Source organism: Schistocerca serialis, chromosome 2, assembly GCF_023864345.2.
Source record: "Schistocerca serialis cubense isolate TAMUIC-IGC-003099 chromosome 2, iqSchSeri2.2, whole genome shotgun sequence".
Classification (NCBI taxonomy): Eukaryota; Metazoa; Arthropoda; class Insecta; order Orthoptera; family Acrididae; genus Schistocerca; species Schistocerca serialis.
Window position 1 is genome coordinate 724,079,886 of NC_064639.1, and position 20,894 is coordinate 724,100,779.

The window sequence follows — 20,894 nt, forward strand, 5'->3', positions numbered from 1 at the left end:
TCACTTTTTATTTCTTTATTTAGTGATATCTGTGACAGTCCAGCAACAGAAGTGAGGCCACCAAGTTTTGCACCTAACAGTCAAAGAATTATGACTGCATCTATGTTTTTATTTTTTAATCACAAATATGATACATGTGAAATTTTATATAACAGTTTTCTTTGCCAAGATCATAAGACAAACAAATATATTTACCACTGGTAACGTATCACATTTCATCAAGGTGGAGTTATTGTACAATCACTTACTTGTTCACACTGAATGAAGACTTCTGAAGGAATGTTGCAGTGTCCAGTTTGGAAACCAGCATGCTATATATTTTCTCTGAATTAATACAGGCAAGAAAAGAAGAGATACATTGTCATGGGACATCCAAGAGGACCAGTCCATGATTCACATCAAAATATGTCAAGAACTTTACCACTGTAACATTTCACTCCACCACAAGAATAGTCATGACCATGAGATTTCACTCTCAATGACCACCATATAAACTTAACATTATTAAATATCAGTTTGAATCTACATAGGAACAGAGTTATAACAATGTCAGTCAGTTGTTCCATGTCTGTAACTGAAAATTATAACATCCTGCCAAAAAGCTGATGGTTCTTCAATATACAACAGTCTGTTTCCTTGTTGTTTTGCAAATAAGCTTTGATTTTTGTTCTTTGGAACTTCAGGAATGTTGTAGACTGAATTATAGTTTTGATGCCAATTGTTTTTCAATTTGCTCCCAGAAGGCCATACGTTCTTTGAAAGGGCCCTTGTGCACAGTTATGTTCTTGTCAATATCAATGTAGAATTGTTGGTGTTTTGTGAAAGGTGGACATGTTGTGGAAACTGCTGAATGCAGATCGGTTGTTGGTACCCTGGAAACAATACGTATGTTAAAGAAAAAGCTGATAATATTCTGTGATTTCTCATACAGTACATTCATCTCTTCCTTGCACTACAAAGATTCTATAGGTTTCATTTATATCTTATTCCTTTAACTGTAGTACACAGGGGAATTATGCATTAAATTGTGATGACAATGAAATTTATTTATAGTAACTATATCAAAATATTGTTTTTATCAGTAAAAATGAGCATTAACAGCACTACATCCACACCCACCTTTAGTGAATCTATGAAATTTTGTATCAGTAATCATTTTATTGTGGGTGAAGGAAATACTTCAGTCTCGTTTCTCATAGTTGCGCCATTGATTTAGCAATGCTGAGTGAACAATGACGCAGGTATTTTTGATAGGTAGCATAACTATAGAGAAGTAACTGTTCTAACAAACACACAAACTGTAAATTTCATAGACTCTGTAGAATATTTTTTGCAAATGTCAGTGGATTAAAAACCTAACACACACAGGATAAATAACATTATACCATATTCTTCTATTCTGGTGTGTAAACAGTGCTCAGACACACAAAATAAACAATACGGTAGTTGCTTTTTAAAGGTTTTCTCAGGGTAGTTTAAGTCTAACATGTGAAGATGCATATTCTCAGCTTTGTATAAAGTATTCTAAATGACAAACCATATGACTTTGAAGCTCATTCTACAGTAGCAGGATGGAAGAATAACGTTTATCACTTTGTTGACAAGATCATTAGATCACCCAGCAGAGGTTTCAAACATTTGATTGTAATGTCCACCTTGTATATTAAACATAGGCAGCTAGCAATCAAGCAGTAACTATGTGAAATACACTTAGTTACAAGCCATTATCTTTTTACAGGGTGTGAGAAATTTGTCAACACTTAAACAATTGATTTCTAACTACTAATAAATGCTTTCAAAGCCCTCCCCGTGTCATTGTGTTTACACACTGTAATGTTCTCTGCTAGTTGTTTAGCTCTCACTTCTCTGTACTTCAGGAACTGTATCAGCCCCTCAGCCCCTGTGGTGGAAGATAAGCATCATCACAGAACTGGTCTGGGAACTGTATGTGTGCTCTAGTTGGTGGTCGACAGTGCTGTGAATGGTGGCTGTTCTTTGAACACATATATAGGTTTGACAAGGTTAATGACAATTGTTATAGGGTTGCAGTTTACCACAATGTCTAAAATCTGTATGCTTCATCATAGGATATGGTATGACAGTTGCAGCAGAGGCTTAACACTGTCTGTTCGAAGCATCGTGTGTGTGCAACTTTCCAAGTTGCATGGCATGTAAGTGACTGGTGTACCATGTCTGGAGGCTATGGGGTGGGGGGGTTGTGTGTGTGCAACATGGTCTCTTAGCTGTTGAAGAAAGAAATTCTGATAGTTTTGAGTTGGTAACTGTAATGAGCTGGCCTCACAAACTCCCCGGGAAGACATAGTGGTTCACTGTAGACTAATTCCAGAGTCAGGGACTCCTAATCTTGCTTATACATCATTCTTGGTTCCAGGAAAACTATTGGAAAGACGGAAGTCCAGGAAGTACCATGGCACATGAGTGGTGCCTTCAGGGAATGGTGCCACATCTCGTCCATACTGTTACTAGCAGGGTGGTAGCTGTCAGTTTTAAGATGTACATACCTGCAGAATCCAGCCATCTGAGCAAAAAATCCTGATACAAACTGCCTGCCTTGATAGTTATGTGGAGCAGACAGTCAAACCTAGCTATCTAAGTTGACATTAAGGTAGAGGCTAAGGTTTCTTCAGTGATGTCATCCACAGGTGTTGCCTCTGGCCAGCACTTAAACTGATTGATCATTGCAAGGAGATATTGCTGGTCATTCAGTGTAGGAAGCAGTCCCACAACATCAAGGAGCACATGATCGAAACAAAAGGTTGCATCTAGAAAGTTCCCCACTGGTGCATGCACATGATGGGACACTTTCCAACACTAGCAATGAAGGCTCATCCAAGTACACTCTCAGCAATCCCCCTCCATACCTGGCCGAATGGAGTGTTATGATACAAGGTAAAGAGTGAGATGGGCTTCAGAGTGATTTAGGTTGTGGGTACTATCAAAAGCTTGTCAGCAGAAAGCTGACAGGAGAAAAGAGCAAGGTCTTTCTTGGGAGATGCCACAATAAAGTCTGACATCTCTCCTGGAACATCAATGCGTTGTAGTTGCAATGCAGGCATGAGATCATCAACAAATGTTCGGAGCTCTCATGCATCCTACTGAGCCCATGCCAGTTCTGAAAAATCAGTAGGGCTCACTATGCTACTGACATCCTGGGAGACAGTCAGACACTATGTTATGGATGCTAGAAACGTGCCTCAAGTCCATAATAAAATGGCATATAAACCCTAGATGATTGTACCGGGAGGGCGAACAGTTGATCCTATTCCTCTTGAATACGTAGATCAGTTTTTTGTGATCCATATAGATCATGAATGTTCTTCCTTCTATTTGCGGATGGAAATATTTGACTGCCTTGTATACAGCCAGAAGTTCATGGTCATACGCACTCCACTTACACTGAGTCAGAGATAATTTGCTGGAGAAATATGTGAGCGGTTGCCATAAATCTTCTGGGTATCATTGGAGTACAATACTGATAACATTTTGGCTTGTGTCCATGACTGATGCTAAAAGCATTTCAAGCTTAAGGTGTGCACACAGTGCTGTGTTTGCTATGCCATTTTTTGTTTCCTCAAATGTGGAGCACATTATTTCATTCCACTGCACTAGATGCTGCCTCAAAACTTGGGGCTGAAAGTGTCATGTCCAGTAGCTCTTTCAGTTCTGCTGCACGAGGTAAGTGTCGGCAGTGCAAGTTTAGGATGTCTAAAAAGCAGCATAACTCTTTGACTGTCATTGGCCATGGTATTTTTAGGACTGCATTGATCTTTTCCATCAGTGGAAGGGAGACTTCAAATAAAATTCAGTGGCCTAGCAATGTCACTTTACGCTATCCAAACACACACTTGGCCACATTCAACACCATGCCATATTTTTCTAGAAGCTTAAACACTTCTTGCAAATGCTGGTAATGTTGCTCCCTGATGGCAGAAAACTTGAGTATGTTGCTCAATTAGGCGAAGTAAAATAGCAGTCCTTGCAGAACAGAGTCAAAAAACTTCTGCCAGGATTGTGCAGCATTTTGTAACTCAAATATCATAAATTTGCTCTTGGAAAGTTTGAATGGACTGCTTATCACACTCTTAGGAATGTCCTCTTCTTCGACAGGCATCTACATATACACTCTGGTGTAGTCCAACACACCAAATCCTGTCCTGCCATGTAGTGTGCAATTGTAATTGTGTAGCAATGGTACAGGATAATAAACAGGCATTTTTCTGGTGATGAACATGTGATAGTCACACACAGGTGCAAAGCTCATCCTTTCTCTGGGTCAAGGTGCAGCACTGACGACCATGGGCTACTTGCGGGCTGTATCATGCCTTCTTTAAGCATCACGTGGAATTCTGCTGTACTCATGGCCAAATAATGATGTGCCAATGTCCTGTGCCTACAAGATGCTGGTGGACTTTCTGTGGTTTCTATATTGTGTAGCATGTGTGCCACTTGTGTAGGTGTGCCTGATGGCCTTGTTAAGATTGGATATTGTCCCAGCAGTGCACCATACTTCTTCTCATCACACACCTTATTAGCTTGGCACTATCCATGGATGTGTCACAGTGGAAACATGCTGCCTTCAGTTCAGTAATGCTATTAAGCAGTTCGGCTTTGGTTACATCTGCCGAAAGATGGAAATGTGTCAGAAGATCAGCTGCTATTATCAGCTTCCTAAAGTCCTACGTAAACTGACTTTGCAGTCCTGAATTTAGCTCTATCTGCTCCATTACATACAAAGAGATGGATAAGCTTTTTGTAGCAGATAAACAGAATGCAGTTGGTGGTCTACAGCAATGGACTGAAGTTCTTGGAAGAATGCTTATTTCTGAGCTGGTGTGTATTAAATACTTCTGGCCATCTCTCCTGTCACTAATAAACAGGTGTCAAAACTTTGTTGGGCAGTTGACTGCACCTACACCAGTTGCTGCTAGCATTTGGGTATGAACATGGTGCTGTACATTTACACAGATTTTCACTGAACCTATAGTGGTTCCAGCATGTAGGGTGTTTCGTGTTTGATGAATGTAGCATTGGTTGATGATTGGCTTCTGGATCTCCAGCGATTAGCTCCTTTACCAATACAAGCAGAGCCCTGGGAAAATAGTTTGCTGATCTGTGTGCATAGCATGTCTACTTTTGCTGGCAAAGAGTCAAATTCCATGTATGCAACTGTTGGTGCCATGGTTGTATTACTGCCTGGCACTGTCACTGCACTAACATGTGGGGTGGGATGGCCTCTTGAACCTGTTATGCAAGCATGACCACTGTGTCCAATGGCATTTCCATCTGTGATGCCACAATTGCTTTGACTTTTAGGTGGTAGTTGGCTGCTCCATAGGGTGCATAGTAGGTTGTAAGGGATGGTAACTGTATCAACCTTGCTCCACAGATGACACAGATATTGTGAAGGCTTATGATCACCAATATCTTCTTGCATCAATACCTGTCTGATTTGATCTTCATATGACACAGTAACTCTCCAGATTAGTTTTGATTTAAGCCTTCCATACAAATTTCTGTGCAATGGTGTAGTGATCACGTCTTGTATCTCAGCATCTTAGCAATGGCCAAGTTGGCTCAAGACAAGTGTGAATTTTTTGAGTCAGCTATAATTCCTGCATAGCTAAAATTGGCTTCAACTTGAGAAAATCAAAGGATCAGGTTGTTTGGCCAGAACGGAGGTAAACAGACTGCTGATCTAGATACTGTTTGCACATTTGTATCTTGAATGATATTTAAATTATGTAGTACATGCTCAACCTTCTTCTTCAACCGAGATCACATCAGGGTCACCACTTGTCAGGATTGGCATGATTTGGGCTAACTTACCTTTGCTTAGCATAAAAAAAACTGCCTCTGGAAGTTTCAACAGAACAAAATTCTTTTTTGTGATAACAGTGTCTGCTGAACAGATTGGGCAGGTGGTGGTTACTCCCCAAGTCAAGTATGGATCCAAATGCTTAACTTGCCGGTGAAATATTCTGAGCACATTGTAACTAAGGAAGAAGTAAGTCAGAAAAATGGTCACTGACACTGAATCCAGGATTGACAGACATAATCACAGAACATAAAAATATGGGAAACATACAAACTCATATAAAAATTCACCTGCCAGAGAATAAACAATCCAAGAGGACATTAAAACATATTATGAAACACAGCACACCTGGCAGTTGGTCATGGAAGCTGTTTGACAGCTGACTCATTTGTCATCACAGGCCACACACACAACACTGCACCACTGAACACAACAACATTGCTGGCTGACATGAACTCCATAGCAAATGTAACAGTGTAAACTGAATAACAGGGGGTATACACTTCAACCTTGTCCCCTTAGCATCTCAACTACCACATCCCTTTGCATGTCCTTTGAGTCATATACCGTATTTACTCGAACGTAAGCCGCACTTTTTTCCGGTTTTTGTAATCCAAAAAACCACCTGCGGCTTAGAATCGAGTGCAAAGTAAGTGGGAGTTCTGAAAAATGTTGGTAGGTGCCGCCACAAACTAACTTCTGCCATGGAATATATGTAGCGCTACACAGGCTTGCTTTGCAGGCGCAAAGATAAATACTGGCGCCAAAACCTCTGCGTCAGTAAATAAATTTAAAAAAAAGGTGGAAGACGAGCTTTTTTCTCCGCCCGAGTTTCAACCACTGCATTTTCATACATTATCCAACGAAATAAATACAAATTCCGAATTATTCATCTTGGAATGTAGCAGCATTTCATTGTACTTTGAAAATCCGACTGGCTAGACTGTTTGGGGTATATGTCAATGTGGCCAACTCTACATTTTGAATTTTTTCCTACCTGTGAGAAGAGATGGTTGCTAATAGGAACTTTCATGAATTATGAATCACATGCAGTATTCTCTTCACCATAAAAATAATACGAATATAAACATTTTGCCATGTATTCTTTTGTGTTTGCTGCTATCTCATTACATCCTGTCAGCCTAATAAACTACGAAACTAGAGTGAGACAACAGCAAACGCTGAAGAATATACGTATCATGTCATGTTTATATTCATATTATTCTTATGCCTAATAGTGATACGATCAGAAATGAAGCACGTCAATTGACTAGATTTTTAAATCTAAGATGACTCTAATTTCTGTGCAGAATGTAATGTACTAAAGAGGCGTCTGCAAAGATTTTCAAACAGAGAAAAATCGTCGCTAAACTCTCGTTCAGAGCAACTTCTGTCATACGCAATCTATTATTTGGTTCTTGTTGATGATTACCAAAGAAAGCAGCAGTGTAAGTAACAAAAAATAGCAGTCTCTTGCCATTGTTTCGGTAATGAGACAATTCCTCTCTCTTTTCTTTTCTTTTTTTTTTTTTTCATTGTAAGCGGCGGTAGCGCGGACAAAGGCAAGACAGCCGCGAGTGGCGACAGGCTGTAAACACTCATTATCAGAATGCGACAAACAATGCATGACACAGTATAGTAATGCATTTTCAGCTTAGAGTGACGTAAACACCTATAACAAAGAGAACGTCACGTATGAGATCAAAGAAAAATAATCAATCAATTCAAACCAGACGGAGCACGTGGAAAAGGAAAGGTACCCATATAAATACGGACGGAGCGCCTGACGCATAGTAATGACTACCTGGTAAAGCTTAACCGCTAAGCTTACGACTCGAACCAAACTACTGTAGCTGTATCGTCATTCATTCGAACTAACTTGTGTCTCTTATTAAAATGGACCAACTTTGTTTCGATTTGGAGGTGCGCCCTAAAACTTTTCTCTCCCCTTGAATTTCGAGTCTCAAATTCCAGGTGCGGCTTAGATTCGGGAAATTTTTTTTTCCTTGATTTCGAGTTTCGTTTTTCAGGTGCGGCTTAGATTTGAGTGCGGCTTAGATTTGAGTAAATACGGTAAACATAGTTTGGTTTCTGTATAAGTTGCACATTAAATTTTTCTCTCTGTATTTTATCCTTAAAAATTCAGTATTTCTAAGAGTTTATTCAGTCAACATTGTCAAAAGCTTTTTCAAAATCTACAATTTAGAGTTTGTCTTTATTTACTCTACCTTCTAAGATTAGCCACAGGGGCAGTTTGCCTCATGTGTTCTTATATTCCTCTGGAACCTTTTTTTACCAATTTGATCCCCTGCTGCATTTACTATTTCAGCCCTCAAAGCTACCCATTCACAGTCCATCATCTTTCTTTCTCCAGTTTCAGTCAAACATATCCTAAACTTCCTTTGAAACTCTCAGTAACCTCTGGTTCTTTCAATTTATCCAGGTTCCATCTCCTTAATTTCCTCTCTTTTTATAGTAGTTTCAGTTTTAATATGCAGATTGTAACCAATAAGTTGTGGTCAGAGCCAACACTTCTCCCTTGAAATGTTTGCAGTTTAAAATATGGTCCCAAAAACCTTTGTTTTACAATTATGTAATTTATCTGAAACCTTTCTGTACCTCCAAGTCCATTCCACACAGGCAACATTCTTTCATTATTCTTAAACCAAGTGTTAATTTGTGCTCTATGTAAAATTCAACATGGTAGCTTTCCTTTCCATTCCTTTTACTCAGTCCGTGTTCTCCTGCTGCTTTTGCTTCCCTTCCTTTTTTTGTTATAGACTTCTGGTCCAATATCACAATTTCATTTTCATCTCTCTTAACAATATGAGTAATTTCTTTTATCACATCACACATTCTGTCAAGCTCTTCATCATCTTTGGAGGTAATAAGCATATAAACTTGTTCAACTGTGGGCTGTTGAATTTGTGTCTGACTTGACTATGATATGTATTCACTACATTATTGATTATAGCTTACTTGTATTCCTTTTGTCTCATGCATTATTACAGCTACTCCAATAGTATTCCTATTTGATTTCATGTTGATAGCCCTATCCGCATCTTACATGAAGTTGTTTTCTTTCTGACACTGTGCATTACTAATTCCCACTGTACTTAACTTCAACATATCTATCACTCATTTTAAGGGATCTAACATTTTATGCTTTGACGTGGAGAATGTCAGCACTGTTCCCTCTTATTTCAACACCCTCCTGAATAGTAACTGCCCAGAGATCAAAACGGATAACTGTTTTACCTTTGGAAAATTTTACCCAAGAGGACGGCATTATCATTAAAACTATACTGCACAGGTGCATGTCCTTGGGAAAAATAATGGCTGTAGTTTCCCCTCGGATGTTCGAACTACCAATCTCCTTCTTGGCTAAATGCTTGTTTGTGAATTATTTTTGTGAGCTTTGAACAGGAGAGGCTTATTTTCAATTACCTGAGAATTTACTAATTTAATTTTTAAATGTCTTGTTTGGTTGTGTGCTAACTAGGCACAGTCTTTCATTTTGATAGCAGTGTAGGGTAAAGTACTGCCATTTGTATGGACACTTGTATTTCTACAAGCTTCTGCCTGTTTGTTTTGGGTAGAACAGTTGTGTTAGTTAGACCATTAGTGAGGCCTTTTCTTCCATTCCTGCAGCAGAACAAGCAAGTACAACTTCTGTTTGCGAAATATTTTCCAGGCACCGGGAATAACTTATTTTCAGTTACCTGAAAGGTTACTTGATTTATTCTTAAATTTATTATGCATTTCTGTGTTAACTGGGCACAGTCTAGCATTTTAATAGCTGCATAGTGTAGATTTGTACTGTCTGTGGTATGGACAGGGACTGTGATCACTGTTGACTGCAGACAGAGTTGGTGACACTTTGCTCACAGCTCCAGGCAGTGCTGGTTTCAGTCACACAGCTTGTGGCATCACTGTGATAGGGCCAGATATGGGGATCCGAGGGACATCCAGCAAATCACACATGTCCCCTGATCAGTCCGCTATTATTGGAGCCTTAGTTACTGTCTGCACTGATGTTGACTCCTCACCAGTGGTCAAGTGAGAGATCATTTCAAGGTGTGGCACAAAGTGAAAGACTTTCCCGAGGGCCAATTGAGAAACCTCCCTGGTTCATCTGACTAACAGCTTTATTATGCTATCTGTGGCTGATACAGGTCCTGAACTAGATGCTATCACTTGTCCTGTTTTGGAGGAAGCCTCTCACCCCAAAAAATGTGGGCATCACAGAGGATGGTATTATTGATAGTTGGGAGCTCAAAAGTTAGGTGCATAATGTGGCTCCATAGGAACATGGCTCCCAACAAACGAAAGAATTGCAATGTGCATACCAGGAGAAGTCACCCAACATGTGGAACGCATCCTTTCAGATGCCATGAACAGTGCAGGGTACAGCCAAATGCAGTTGGTGACTCATGTCAGAATTAATGAAGTGTGCTGCTTTGGTTGAAAGAAAGTCTCTCTGCTTTTGGGCAGCTAGCTGAATTGGTAAAGACTGCCAGTCTTGCTTGTGAGATGAAGGCAGAGCTCATCATCTGTAGCATTATTGATAAAATTGATTGTGGACCTATGGTACAGAGCCAAGTGAAAGGTATGAATCAGTGGCTCACATGGTTCTGCAACCATGTAAGCTGCAGACTCCTCAACTTGCACCCTACGGTGGTGGGTATTGGGTCCCACTTAATAAATCAGGGATCCATTACACACACACACACACAAAGTGGCTACATATGTAGCAGGGGATATGTGAAGTGGACTGGGCAGTTTTTTAGGCTAGAGGCTCTTGGGAAAGAAAAAAAGGGCTTCACTCTCAAAGAGTGCAGATCAAACACAGGACAAGGTTTGCTGTAGGGACCAAAGGTATTATAGTAGTAAACTGTCACTGTTGTGTTCTAAAAGGAATAGAGCTCAAGGTGTTAATAGAAAGTACTGAAACACAAATAGTGGCTGTTGTTATTGTGGTCTTCAGTCCAAAGACTGGTTTCATGCAGCTCTCCATGCTACTCTATCCTGTGCAATCTTCTTCATCTCTGAGTAACTACTACAACCTACATCCCACTGAATCTGCTTACTGTATTCATCCCTTGGTCGATCTCTATGATTTTTACCCTCCCCCCCCCCCCCCCCCCCATGTTTCCCACCCATTCTAGACTGGTGATCCCTTGATGCCTCAGAAAGTGTCCTACCAACCAGTCCCTTATTTTAATCAGGTTGTACCACAAATTTGTCTTCTCCCCAGCTCTATTCAGTATCTCCTCACTAGTTACATGAACTACCCATCTAATCTTCAGCACTCTTCTGCAGCACAACATTTCAAAAGCTTCTAATCTCTTATGTCTAAAATGTTTATTCTCCATGTTTCACTTCCATGGATGGCTACACTCCATACAAATACTTTCAGAAAGGAGTTTCTGACACTTAAATCTATACTTGATGTTAACAAATATTTCGTCTTTATAAATGGTTTTCTTACCATTTTCAGTCTACATTTTATAGCTTCCTTACTTTGACCATTATCTTTTATTTTGCTTCCCAAATAGCAAAACTCATTCACTACCATAAGTGTTTCATTTCCTGAATTAATTCCCTCAGCATCACTTGATTTAATTCAACAATATACCATTATCCTCATTTTGCTTTTGTTTATGTTCATCTTATATCCTCCTTTCAAGACAATGCCTATTCCATTCAACTGCTCTCCCAAGTCCTTTGCTGTCTCTGACAGAATTAAAATGTCACTGGCAAACCACAAAGTTTTTATTTCTTCTCCCTGAACTTTAATTCCTACTCCAGGTTTTTCTTTTCTTTCCTTTACGCTTGTTCAATATACAGATTGAATAAAATGGGGGTAGGCTACAAACCTGTCACGCTCCCATCTCAACCACTGCTTCCCTTTTGTGGCCCTCAACTCTTACAAATTCCATCTGCTTTCTATAAAAGATGCAAATAACCTTTTGCCCCCTGTATTTTGCCATTGCCATCTTTATAATTTGAAAGAGAGTGCTCCAATCAACATTGTCAAAAGCTTTCTCTAAGTCTGCAAATGCTATAAATGTAGGTTTACCTTTCCTTAACCTATCTTCTATGAAAAGTCATAAGGTCAGTATTGCCTTGCATATTCCTACATTTCTCCAGAATCAAAACTGATCTTCCCCAAGGTCCACTTCTACAAGTTTTTCCATTCCTCTGTAAACTATGACTAATTAAACTGATAGTTCGATAATTTTCACACTTGTTAGCACCTGCTTTCTTTAGAATCATGATTATTAAATTCTTCTTGAAGTCTGAGGTTATTTCGCCTGTCTCATACATCTTGCACACCAGTTGGAAGAGTTTTGTCATGGCTGGCTCTCCCAAGACTGTCAGTAACTCTAACATAATGTTGTCTATTCCCAGGTCATTGTTTTGACTTACATCTTTCAGTGATCTGTCCAATTCTTCACACAGTATCACATCTCCTTCTCATCTTCCTATACATCCTCTTCCATTTCCATAATATTGCCATCAAGTACATCTCCCTTGTATGGATCCTCTATGTGCTCCTTACATCTTTCTGCTTTCCCTTCTTTGCTTAGGACCGGTTTTCTATCTGAGCTCTTGATATTTATACAGGTGGTTCTCTTTTCTCCAAAGGTCTCCTTAATTTTCCTGTAAGCAGTATCTATCTCACCCCTAGTAATACACACTTCTACAATCATACAGTTCTTCTCTAGCCATCCCTGTTTAGTCATTTTGTACTTCCTGTCTATCACCATTTTTAGATGTTTGTATTCTCTTTTGCCTGCTTCATTTAATGCGCTTTTATATTTTCTTCTTTCATTGGTTAAATTCAGTATCTCTTATGTTTCCCAAGGATTTATACTTGCCCTTGGCCTTTTACCTGCTTGATCCTCTGTAGCCTTCAGTATTTCATCTCTCTTAGAGCTACCCATTCTTCTTCTACTGTATTCCTTTTCCCTGTTCCTGTTAGTCATTCCCTAAAGCTCCCTCTGAGACCCTCTACAGCCTCTGGTTCTTTCAGTTTATCCAGGTCCCATCACCTTAAATTCCTGCCTTTTTGTAGCGTCTTCAGTTTTAATCTGCATTCATAATCAATAAATTGTGGTCAGCTTCCACACCTGCCCCTGGAAACACCTTACAATTTGAAATCTGGTTCCTAAATCTCTGTCTAACCATTATATAATCAATCTGAAACCTTTCAGTGTCTTCAAGTCTCTTCCACATATACAGACTTCTGTCATGACTTTTAAATCAAGTATTAGCTATAACTAAATTATGCTCTGTGCAAAATTCCACAAGGTAGCTTCCTCTTTCATACCTTTTTTCCAGTCCATATTAACCTACTACTTTTCCTTCTCTTCCTTTTCCTTCTACCAAATTCCATTCCCCCATGACTATTAAATTTTTGGCTCCCTTAACTATCTAAATAATTTCTTTTATCGCTCACACATTTCCTTAATTTCCTCCTCATCTGCAGAGCTACCTGGCATACAAAATTGCACTATTGTGGTGGGTGTGGGCTTGGTGTCTATTTTTGTTACAATGATGCATTCACTATGCTTTTCATAGCAGCTTATACACATTCCTATATTTTTAATCATTATTAAACCTACTCATGTGTTACTCCTATTTGATTTTGTATTTACAACTCTGTTATTGTTATATGTACTGAAAGCTGCCTAAAACGGAAGATACATTCAGCTGAAATTTGTAGAAAGGACCTGATGGTATTCAGAAAGGATAGATTAAATACAGTTGGTGGTGGGGTGTTTGTTGCTGTTGGAAGTAGTCTGTCTTGTAATAAAATTGAAGTAGGCTAGTTAGTTCCTGTGAGTTATGATGGGTAGAGCTTATACTTGAGAACTAGAATAAATTAATGATTGATTCCTTTTACCAACCTCCTGACTCAGATGATACAGTAGCTGATCAGTTCAAAGAAGACTTAAGTCTCATTTCAAATATGTACCTGACTCATACAATTATACAAGGTGGTGACTTCAATCTTCCTTAATATGTTGATGAAATTACATGTTTAAGGTTGATGGTAGGCATGAAACATCATGCTAAATGCTTTCTCTGAAAATTATTTTCAACAAATACTTCATGATCCCACTCAAAGTGTAAATAGTTGAGGAAACACACTTGATCTGTTAGCAGTAAATAATGCTGAGCAAATAGGGAGGATTATGATGGATATAGGGATTAGCTATCACAAGGTTGTTGTAGTGAGACTGAATACCATAATACCTAAACCCACAAAAAATAAACGCAAAAAATGTCTTTTTAAAAAAGCAGATAAATGTTTACTTGACACGTTCCTAAGAGACAGCCACCATTCCTTCTGAACTAACTATGAAAGTGTAGATCAGATGTAGCTTAAATTCAAAGAAATGGTATTGACAGCAATGGAGAGATTTATACCAAATACATTAATAATAAGTGGAACTGACCATCATGGAACAGGTCAGAACACTGTCGCACAAACAATGAAAAAAGCTATTCAAAATTAAAATAGTGGTCAGTTGGTTGGTTGATTGGATGGTTGGGGGAAGGGACCAAACAGCAAGGTCATCTGTCCCATAAGATTAGGAGGGGAAGTCAGCTGTGCCTGAAGCAATTAAGGGAAATCTTGGAAACCTAAATCAGGATGACTGGACATAGGTTTGAACCATCATACTCCTGAATGTGAGTCCAGTGTACTAACCACTGCACCGCTTTGCTCAGTTCAAAATAGTGTAAAATCTCAAAGATTGGTAAAGTTTTGTAGAACCTCAAAATTTATTGCAAACTTCAATGAGGGAGGTATCTTTTAGCTCACACAATGAAACTCTGTCTCGAAATTTTGCAGAAAATCCAAAGAGGTTCAGCTTTATGTGAAGTAAATCAACAGCAACACAAAATCAATACCTTCACTGTGTGACAGCGAAGATAATGATACTGTGATAGTGCCACTAAAGTGGAGTTACTCGATACAGTTTTCTAAAATTCCTTCACCCACAAATAAGAAGTAAGTATTCCTAAATTCAAATTGACAACTGCTGCCAGCAGGAGTAACTTAAAATAGATATCCTTGGTGTAGCAAAGCAGCTTAAATCACTTAATCAAGGCAAGTCAGATTGTATACCACTTAAGATTCCTTTGAGAGTATGCTGAAGTAATAGTTCCCTACTTAAAAACCATATACAACAACTAATCTAATCTAATGTAATTCAACTGAAGATCTGTGCCTAAAATTGAAAAGTTGCACAGGTCACACCAACAGTCAAAAGGAAATATGAGTAATCTGATGAATAAGAATCAGAATCAAACCCATATCACTGATATACATTTGCAGTAGGATATTGGAACATGTACTGTTTTTAAACATTATGAATTACCTCAAGGAAAATGATCTGATGACACATAGTCAGCACTGATTTGGAAAATACCATTCTTGTGAAACACAATAGCTATTTATTCTCATGAAATAATTAGTGCTTTCAACAGAGGATCTCAAATTGATTCCATATTTCTAGATTTGCAAAAGGCCTTTGGCACTGTTCCTCACAAGTGGCTTATATTCAAGTTGTGTGTCTATGGAATATTGTGTTAGTTGTGTGATTGGATTTGTGATTCCATATCAGTAAGATCACAGTCTGTAGTAACTAATAGAAAGCACTGAGCAAAACAGAAGTGATGCTGGGCTATAGGTACTCTAATGTTCTTAATCTACATAAACAACTTATGAGACTTTCTGAGCAGCCATCTTAAATTCTTTGCATGTGATGCTGTCATTCATGACCATTGAAGTCATCAGATGATTGAGACCAATTGGAGAATGATTTAGACAAGATATCTGTATGGTGCAAAAAGTGGCAATTGACTCTAAATTATGAAAAGTGTGAGGTCATCCACCTGAGTACTAACAGAAATCCATTAAATTTTGGTTATATGAAAATCTCACAAATCTGAAAGCTGTCAGTTCAACTGTACATGCAGAAATTACAGTTACAAATAATTTAAACTGGAATGATCACATAGTTAATGTTTTGGTGAAAGCAAACCAAAGACTGTGTTTAATTGACAGAGTGCTTAGGAGATGCAATAGGTCTACTAAAGAAACTGCATACACTACACTTGTCCATCCTCTGCTAGAGTACTGCTGTTCAGCATGGGATCCTTAATAGATTGGACTGATGAAGGACATCAAAAAAGTTCAGAGAAAGACAGCTCCTTTGTATTATTGAAAACTGGGGGAAAGAGTTTCATGGATATGATACACAAGTTAGGGGGGCAATCATCAAAACAAGCACATTTTTTGTTGCAGCAAGATCTTTTCTGGAAATTTTAATCTTCAACATTCTCCTCTGAGTGCAAAAATATTTTGTTGACATCCATCTACATAGGGACAAAAGATCATCATAATAAAATAAGAGTAATCAGAGCTTTCACAGAAAGATTTAACTGTCTGTTTTTCTCACAGATTCTTAGAGAGTGGAACAATAGAGAAACAGTATGAAAGTGGTTTGATGATCCCTCTGCCAGGCACTTAATTGTGAATTGCTGTGTAGTCATGTAGATGTAATGTTACAAGCCCATGCCAGTCAATCATCCAGACTGTTACCCTACAACTGCTAAGGCTGCTGCCCCTTATCAGGACCCATGTGTTGGTCTGCTGTCTCCACAGATGATCATTCAATGTGATTTCACCTACCATACTGCTATCTCCATAATTGTGTGTAAGCCACCTCAATGTGGCAAGGTGACAAATTATTGTGCTAAGATAAATATATTTTGACTGTAGAAACTCTGATTATGTTGACCGCTGAATATCAGTAGAAAATAATTGTGGAAGTCCACTCATAATGTAAAGCAAATTGCAGTTATTGACATTTGTTCATTCATGCTGTAAGAGTGCGTTAACACATGGCACTTAAGCTGAAAACTGTTCCACAGTACAAATTTATGAAATCATCCATAATTTAAATATCTAATTACATTATAGTTATCCATAATCACAGATTTAAGGTGCTTTCAAGTGACTGTTTGAGTTTCAGTGTGTCTGTTGCTATAATCCATAAGGATTCGTCTTCATAAAGGGATCCATGATCCCACTGATGAATGAATGAACAATGCCAGGGTTCACAGGAAAACTTCTGTAAAGTTTGGAATGTAGGAGACGAGATACTGGCAGAAGTAAAGCTGTGAGGTCGGGGCGTGAGTCGTGCCTGGGTAGCTCAGTTGGTAGAGCACTTGCCTGCGAAAGGCGAAGGTCCCGAGTTCGAGTCTCGGTCCGGCACACAGTTTTAATCTGCCACGAAGTTTCAAACAATGCCAGTACTTATCATATTGTTGCTTAAGTATCCTCACATAGTCCTTTCAGTTTCAACTCTGATCACACCAGTCCAGGATACAATGTTCATAACCATTGAGCTGAATGTAAATCATCACATTCTGGAAATTTTTATCACAGCTCTATATTAATATTCTATTTTGTTTAATTTTAATTTTAAGTATTATTTTTAAAATGTATAAATGTAGTAATTCATAGATGAACTCATAAATGTTTTGCTAGGTTTTACATATATCTTAGTTTTCAATCATTCACAGTGACATTGTATTTCTGTCAAAAATGGCAAAGTACATGGAAGAGCAGCTGAATTGAATGGATAGTCTTGAAAAGAGGTTGTAAGATATACATTAACAAAAGAAAAAGGAGGGTAATGGAATGTGACTGAATTAAATCACGTGATGTTAAGGGAATTCAATTAGATTTTTTAAAATTTTTTTTAAGCAAAATAACTGACAGATGTTTAAGTAGAGGGGATATAAAATGTAGAGTGCTAACAGCAAGAAAAGTATTTCTGAAAAAGATGTGTAATTTCTACAGTGTACTTCAGATAAGAATAGACCAGAAGCTTTTGACTGGTGGTGCTACAGGATTATGCTGATGGTTAGTCAGATGGATTGGATAACTAATGAAGAAATACTGATACGAATCAGGGATAAAAGAAATTTATATCATAACTTGACTACAAAATTGCATTCATTTATGGGACACTTTATGAGACATTGAGGAATCATCACTTTGGTAATGGAGGGAAGTATATATAAAAACAAAGATGAGGTGACTTACCGAACAAAAGCGCTGGCAGGTCGATAGGCACACAAACAAACACAAACATATACACAAAATTCAAGCTTTCGCAACAAACTGTTGCCTCATCAGGAAAGAGGGAAGGAGAGGGGAAGACGAAAGGAAGTGGGTTTTAAGGGAGAGGGTAAGGAGTCATTCCAATCCCGGGAGCGGAAAGACTTACCTTAGAGGGAAAAAAGGACAGGTATACACTCGCACACACGCACATATCCATCCACACATACAGACACAAGCAGACATATTTAAAGACCTGCCAGCGCTTTTGTTCGTTATATATATATATATATATAGTAGTACAGCTTCAGATCAATGTAGCTTGGTAGCTCTGTACAGATGAAAAAGCTTACAAAGGATAGTCTAGCATGAAAAGCTGCATAAAAGCAGTCTCCAGACTAGAAACCACAGTAACACAACAGCAGATTCCCAGGTAAGTATGGCACCCAAGCCTTCATAGCTAAAACATTCTTTACGAGTCCATAAACACATTTAATGCATTTTAGATCCACAATTTGTTCCTAAATGACATTTTCAAGCAAATATGCCAACTCATAGACAAACTTTTTACATCTATCTGAATCCATTTCATGTCTCAGTAATGGGCACTTGTTCATGTTCTACTATATAGCAGTTGATAGAATTCAGAGCTTAAGGAAGGCAGAGTAATGTAAAGTGAGAGATTACTGCTAAAATGTTGTGCATGGTTAACAAGAGTGAAAAGCTAAGTGCACTGTATGTAACAGAGGTAGGAAGGGACAGAGAAAAAAATAAACAGGTCAGATAATGAAAGATGTAGAAAACTAAAATGGAGTGAAGAAAGGAGTAGTTAATGTGAAGAAACACTGAGACAAGAGAAATTAATCTTTACCTTTTGCATCAAATGTGGTGAATAAATATTAAAATAACCAAAATTTCTATTTTATGCTTGTTAAGAATGTGCTTAATCTGTGAAAATGCATCAGAGTCAAAATATCTGAATGCCTGAAAGTTTTTTACATCTGCTGTACACCATCCCATAGGGAATGGCACAATAACACTGAAAAAGATAGCACAGTGTTTAAGGCACTGGATTTGTATTTTGGAAGAGCAGGATTCAAATTCCTCTTTGCCCAGTCAGATTAATTTCTTCCAAACATTTCTCCAGAATGCTTAAGATGGGTACCAGTATCACTAATTTGAAATGGAAACAGGAGAGTTTGTTTCACTTTCCTTGTTCAGTCAAACCTTGTGTTTTATTCTTAATGACCTTTTCATTGAAAGGGCATAAAACCCTAATTCTTTTAATCCCACTGCACATACTGATGGAACACTCAATATAATTATGCACACATCTGGTGAGGTCCTAGGATGTTGTGAAAGGGTATATCTGCTGGTGCCAGACTACATGACAGGGCACCCATGGCAGATTTAATGGCTGCCTTTATTGGCTGCCACAGGTAGCTGCAATCTTACTGTCATCCAGCCAATGTTTACAGCAAGTTCTGCAGTCTATCTACTTGTATTAACAATGACCCTTCACTACATGGTTTTCTCCTGGTCTATAATTTGGGCTTGTTGTTATCTACCAATGATGTTTGTCTAGTGCACAGATTTGTCTACCTGCATAATGCACGACAGTATTTGATAATGATTTAAGTAATCATTGTGTTTTTAGTGAATGAAAGCATGACATATGGGAGAACTGAGTGTGTGGCTGGTATATAAGCATTTCTCAGCCACGCTTGTAAACAGTGTTCTCGAGAACTGACATGCAGCATATTCAACAAAGATTCATACTACTGTATTGACTATGAGATATCCATCTCCAGACGTCTTTTGTTTCGTGTATTTCCATAACATCAGGAATTATTACTTTCTGGGATTTAATTGCAAATAAGTTGTACTTAATAAAATCTGTGCTATTGAAGAATCAGACTTACAATGGTAATCTTCTTTGCATTTGTCATGATAACATTCTGCTTAGCAGTACTTACCCAGTCTTAGCAAAATTTGTCCATAACTGTGTCATTTTTATTTGCATTTTCTCATCCTCTGAGCCTGGAGCCACTTCAAGATCATATATACCTGGATTGAATAAATATGCCAACTCATCTGCGTGGCCTGCACCTGTGGATCGAAATTCATGTGATTATATATTATACATCAGTAAAGAACAAAAATAGTAACAAGTTGTCTACACAGTTTTCAACTTCTAACAAACCAAGTGTAATTTTCTCTTTTCCACATTGATTCTATTGATGCTGGTCTCACTATTAATGAATCATACAATACCACAGGATTTACCCTGTTGGGTGATTTTGAAAATAATGAGTATTTTGTGTATACAAAATACGTGCACTCTAAAATCAAGTCATACAGGTATTTTCATATTTAAATGAAACAGAATCAAATTATTTTTTACAATAATGAATGAGTCTCCATTTTTCTGACATATAAAAGTAGTATCACAGTATTGATCAATGTAACTTCTTTGGAAATTATCCATGGTGTGTTACTGTCTTTGGTCATCAGTTGATGTCATGCAGGACAGTCTGTGTTAAGTGATTCATCTGGTAACAGCTCTGCTCAGTTAAGTCACGTTTCATATTTTTAAAGTAATGGTGTATATACATTGTCTATATTGTCTATTGGTACTGTGAAAGATATGAACTAATTTGAAGATCTGTGTGCATGAAGGAATTACTATGAAATAAGAAGTGCAACATGGATTATGTCTGTAATCAAGAAAATGGTAAAATAAATCACCAATAGGAAACAAATATTAATCAGTCACTTACAAAACAAAACCTGGGCCAGTCTATATTGCAAAGTTTTGATAAATGAATTTTAGCCCCTAGACACTGAGACCAACAATAAATATAAGCAGAGATCAATGTTTTATGTAACTACCAATCAATGGACTATTTT

The 20,894-nt window shown here is 38.1% G+C and overlaps 1 protein-coding gene across 1 annotated transcript in view; it reads right to left on the minus strand.

Moving 5' to 3' along the window:
- LOC126457922 (esterase FE4-like) overlaps positions 1-20,894 on the minus strand; it is a 177,099-nt gene continuing 156,205 nt past the window's right edge. Inside the window, exons 9-10 of the mRNA XM_050094616.1 lie at positions 19,961-20,093; positions 1-872 (exon numbers count right to left, since the gene is read on the minus strand). Of these exons, the coding sequence (XP_049950573.1) occupies positions 701-872; positions 19,961-20,093 (305 nt within the window). The 3' untranslated portion in view covers positions 1-700. The remainder of the gene's footprint in view (positions 873-19,960; positions 20,094-20,894) is intronic.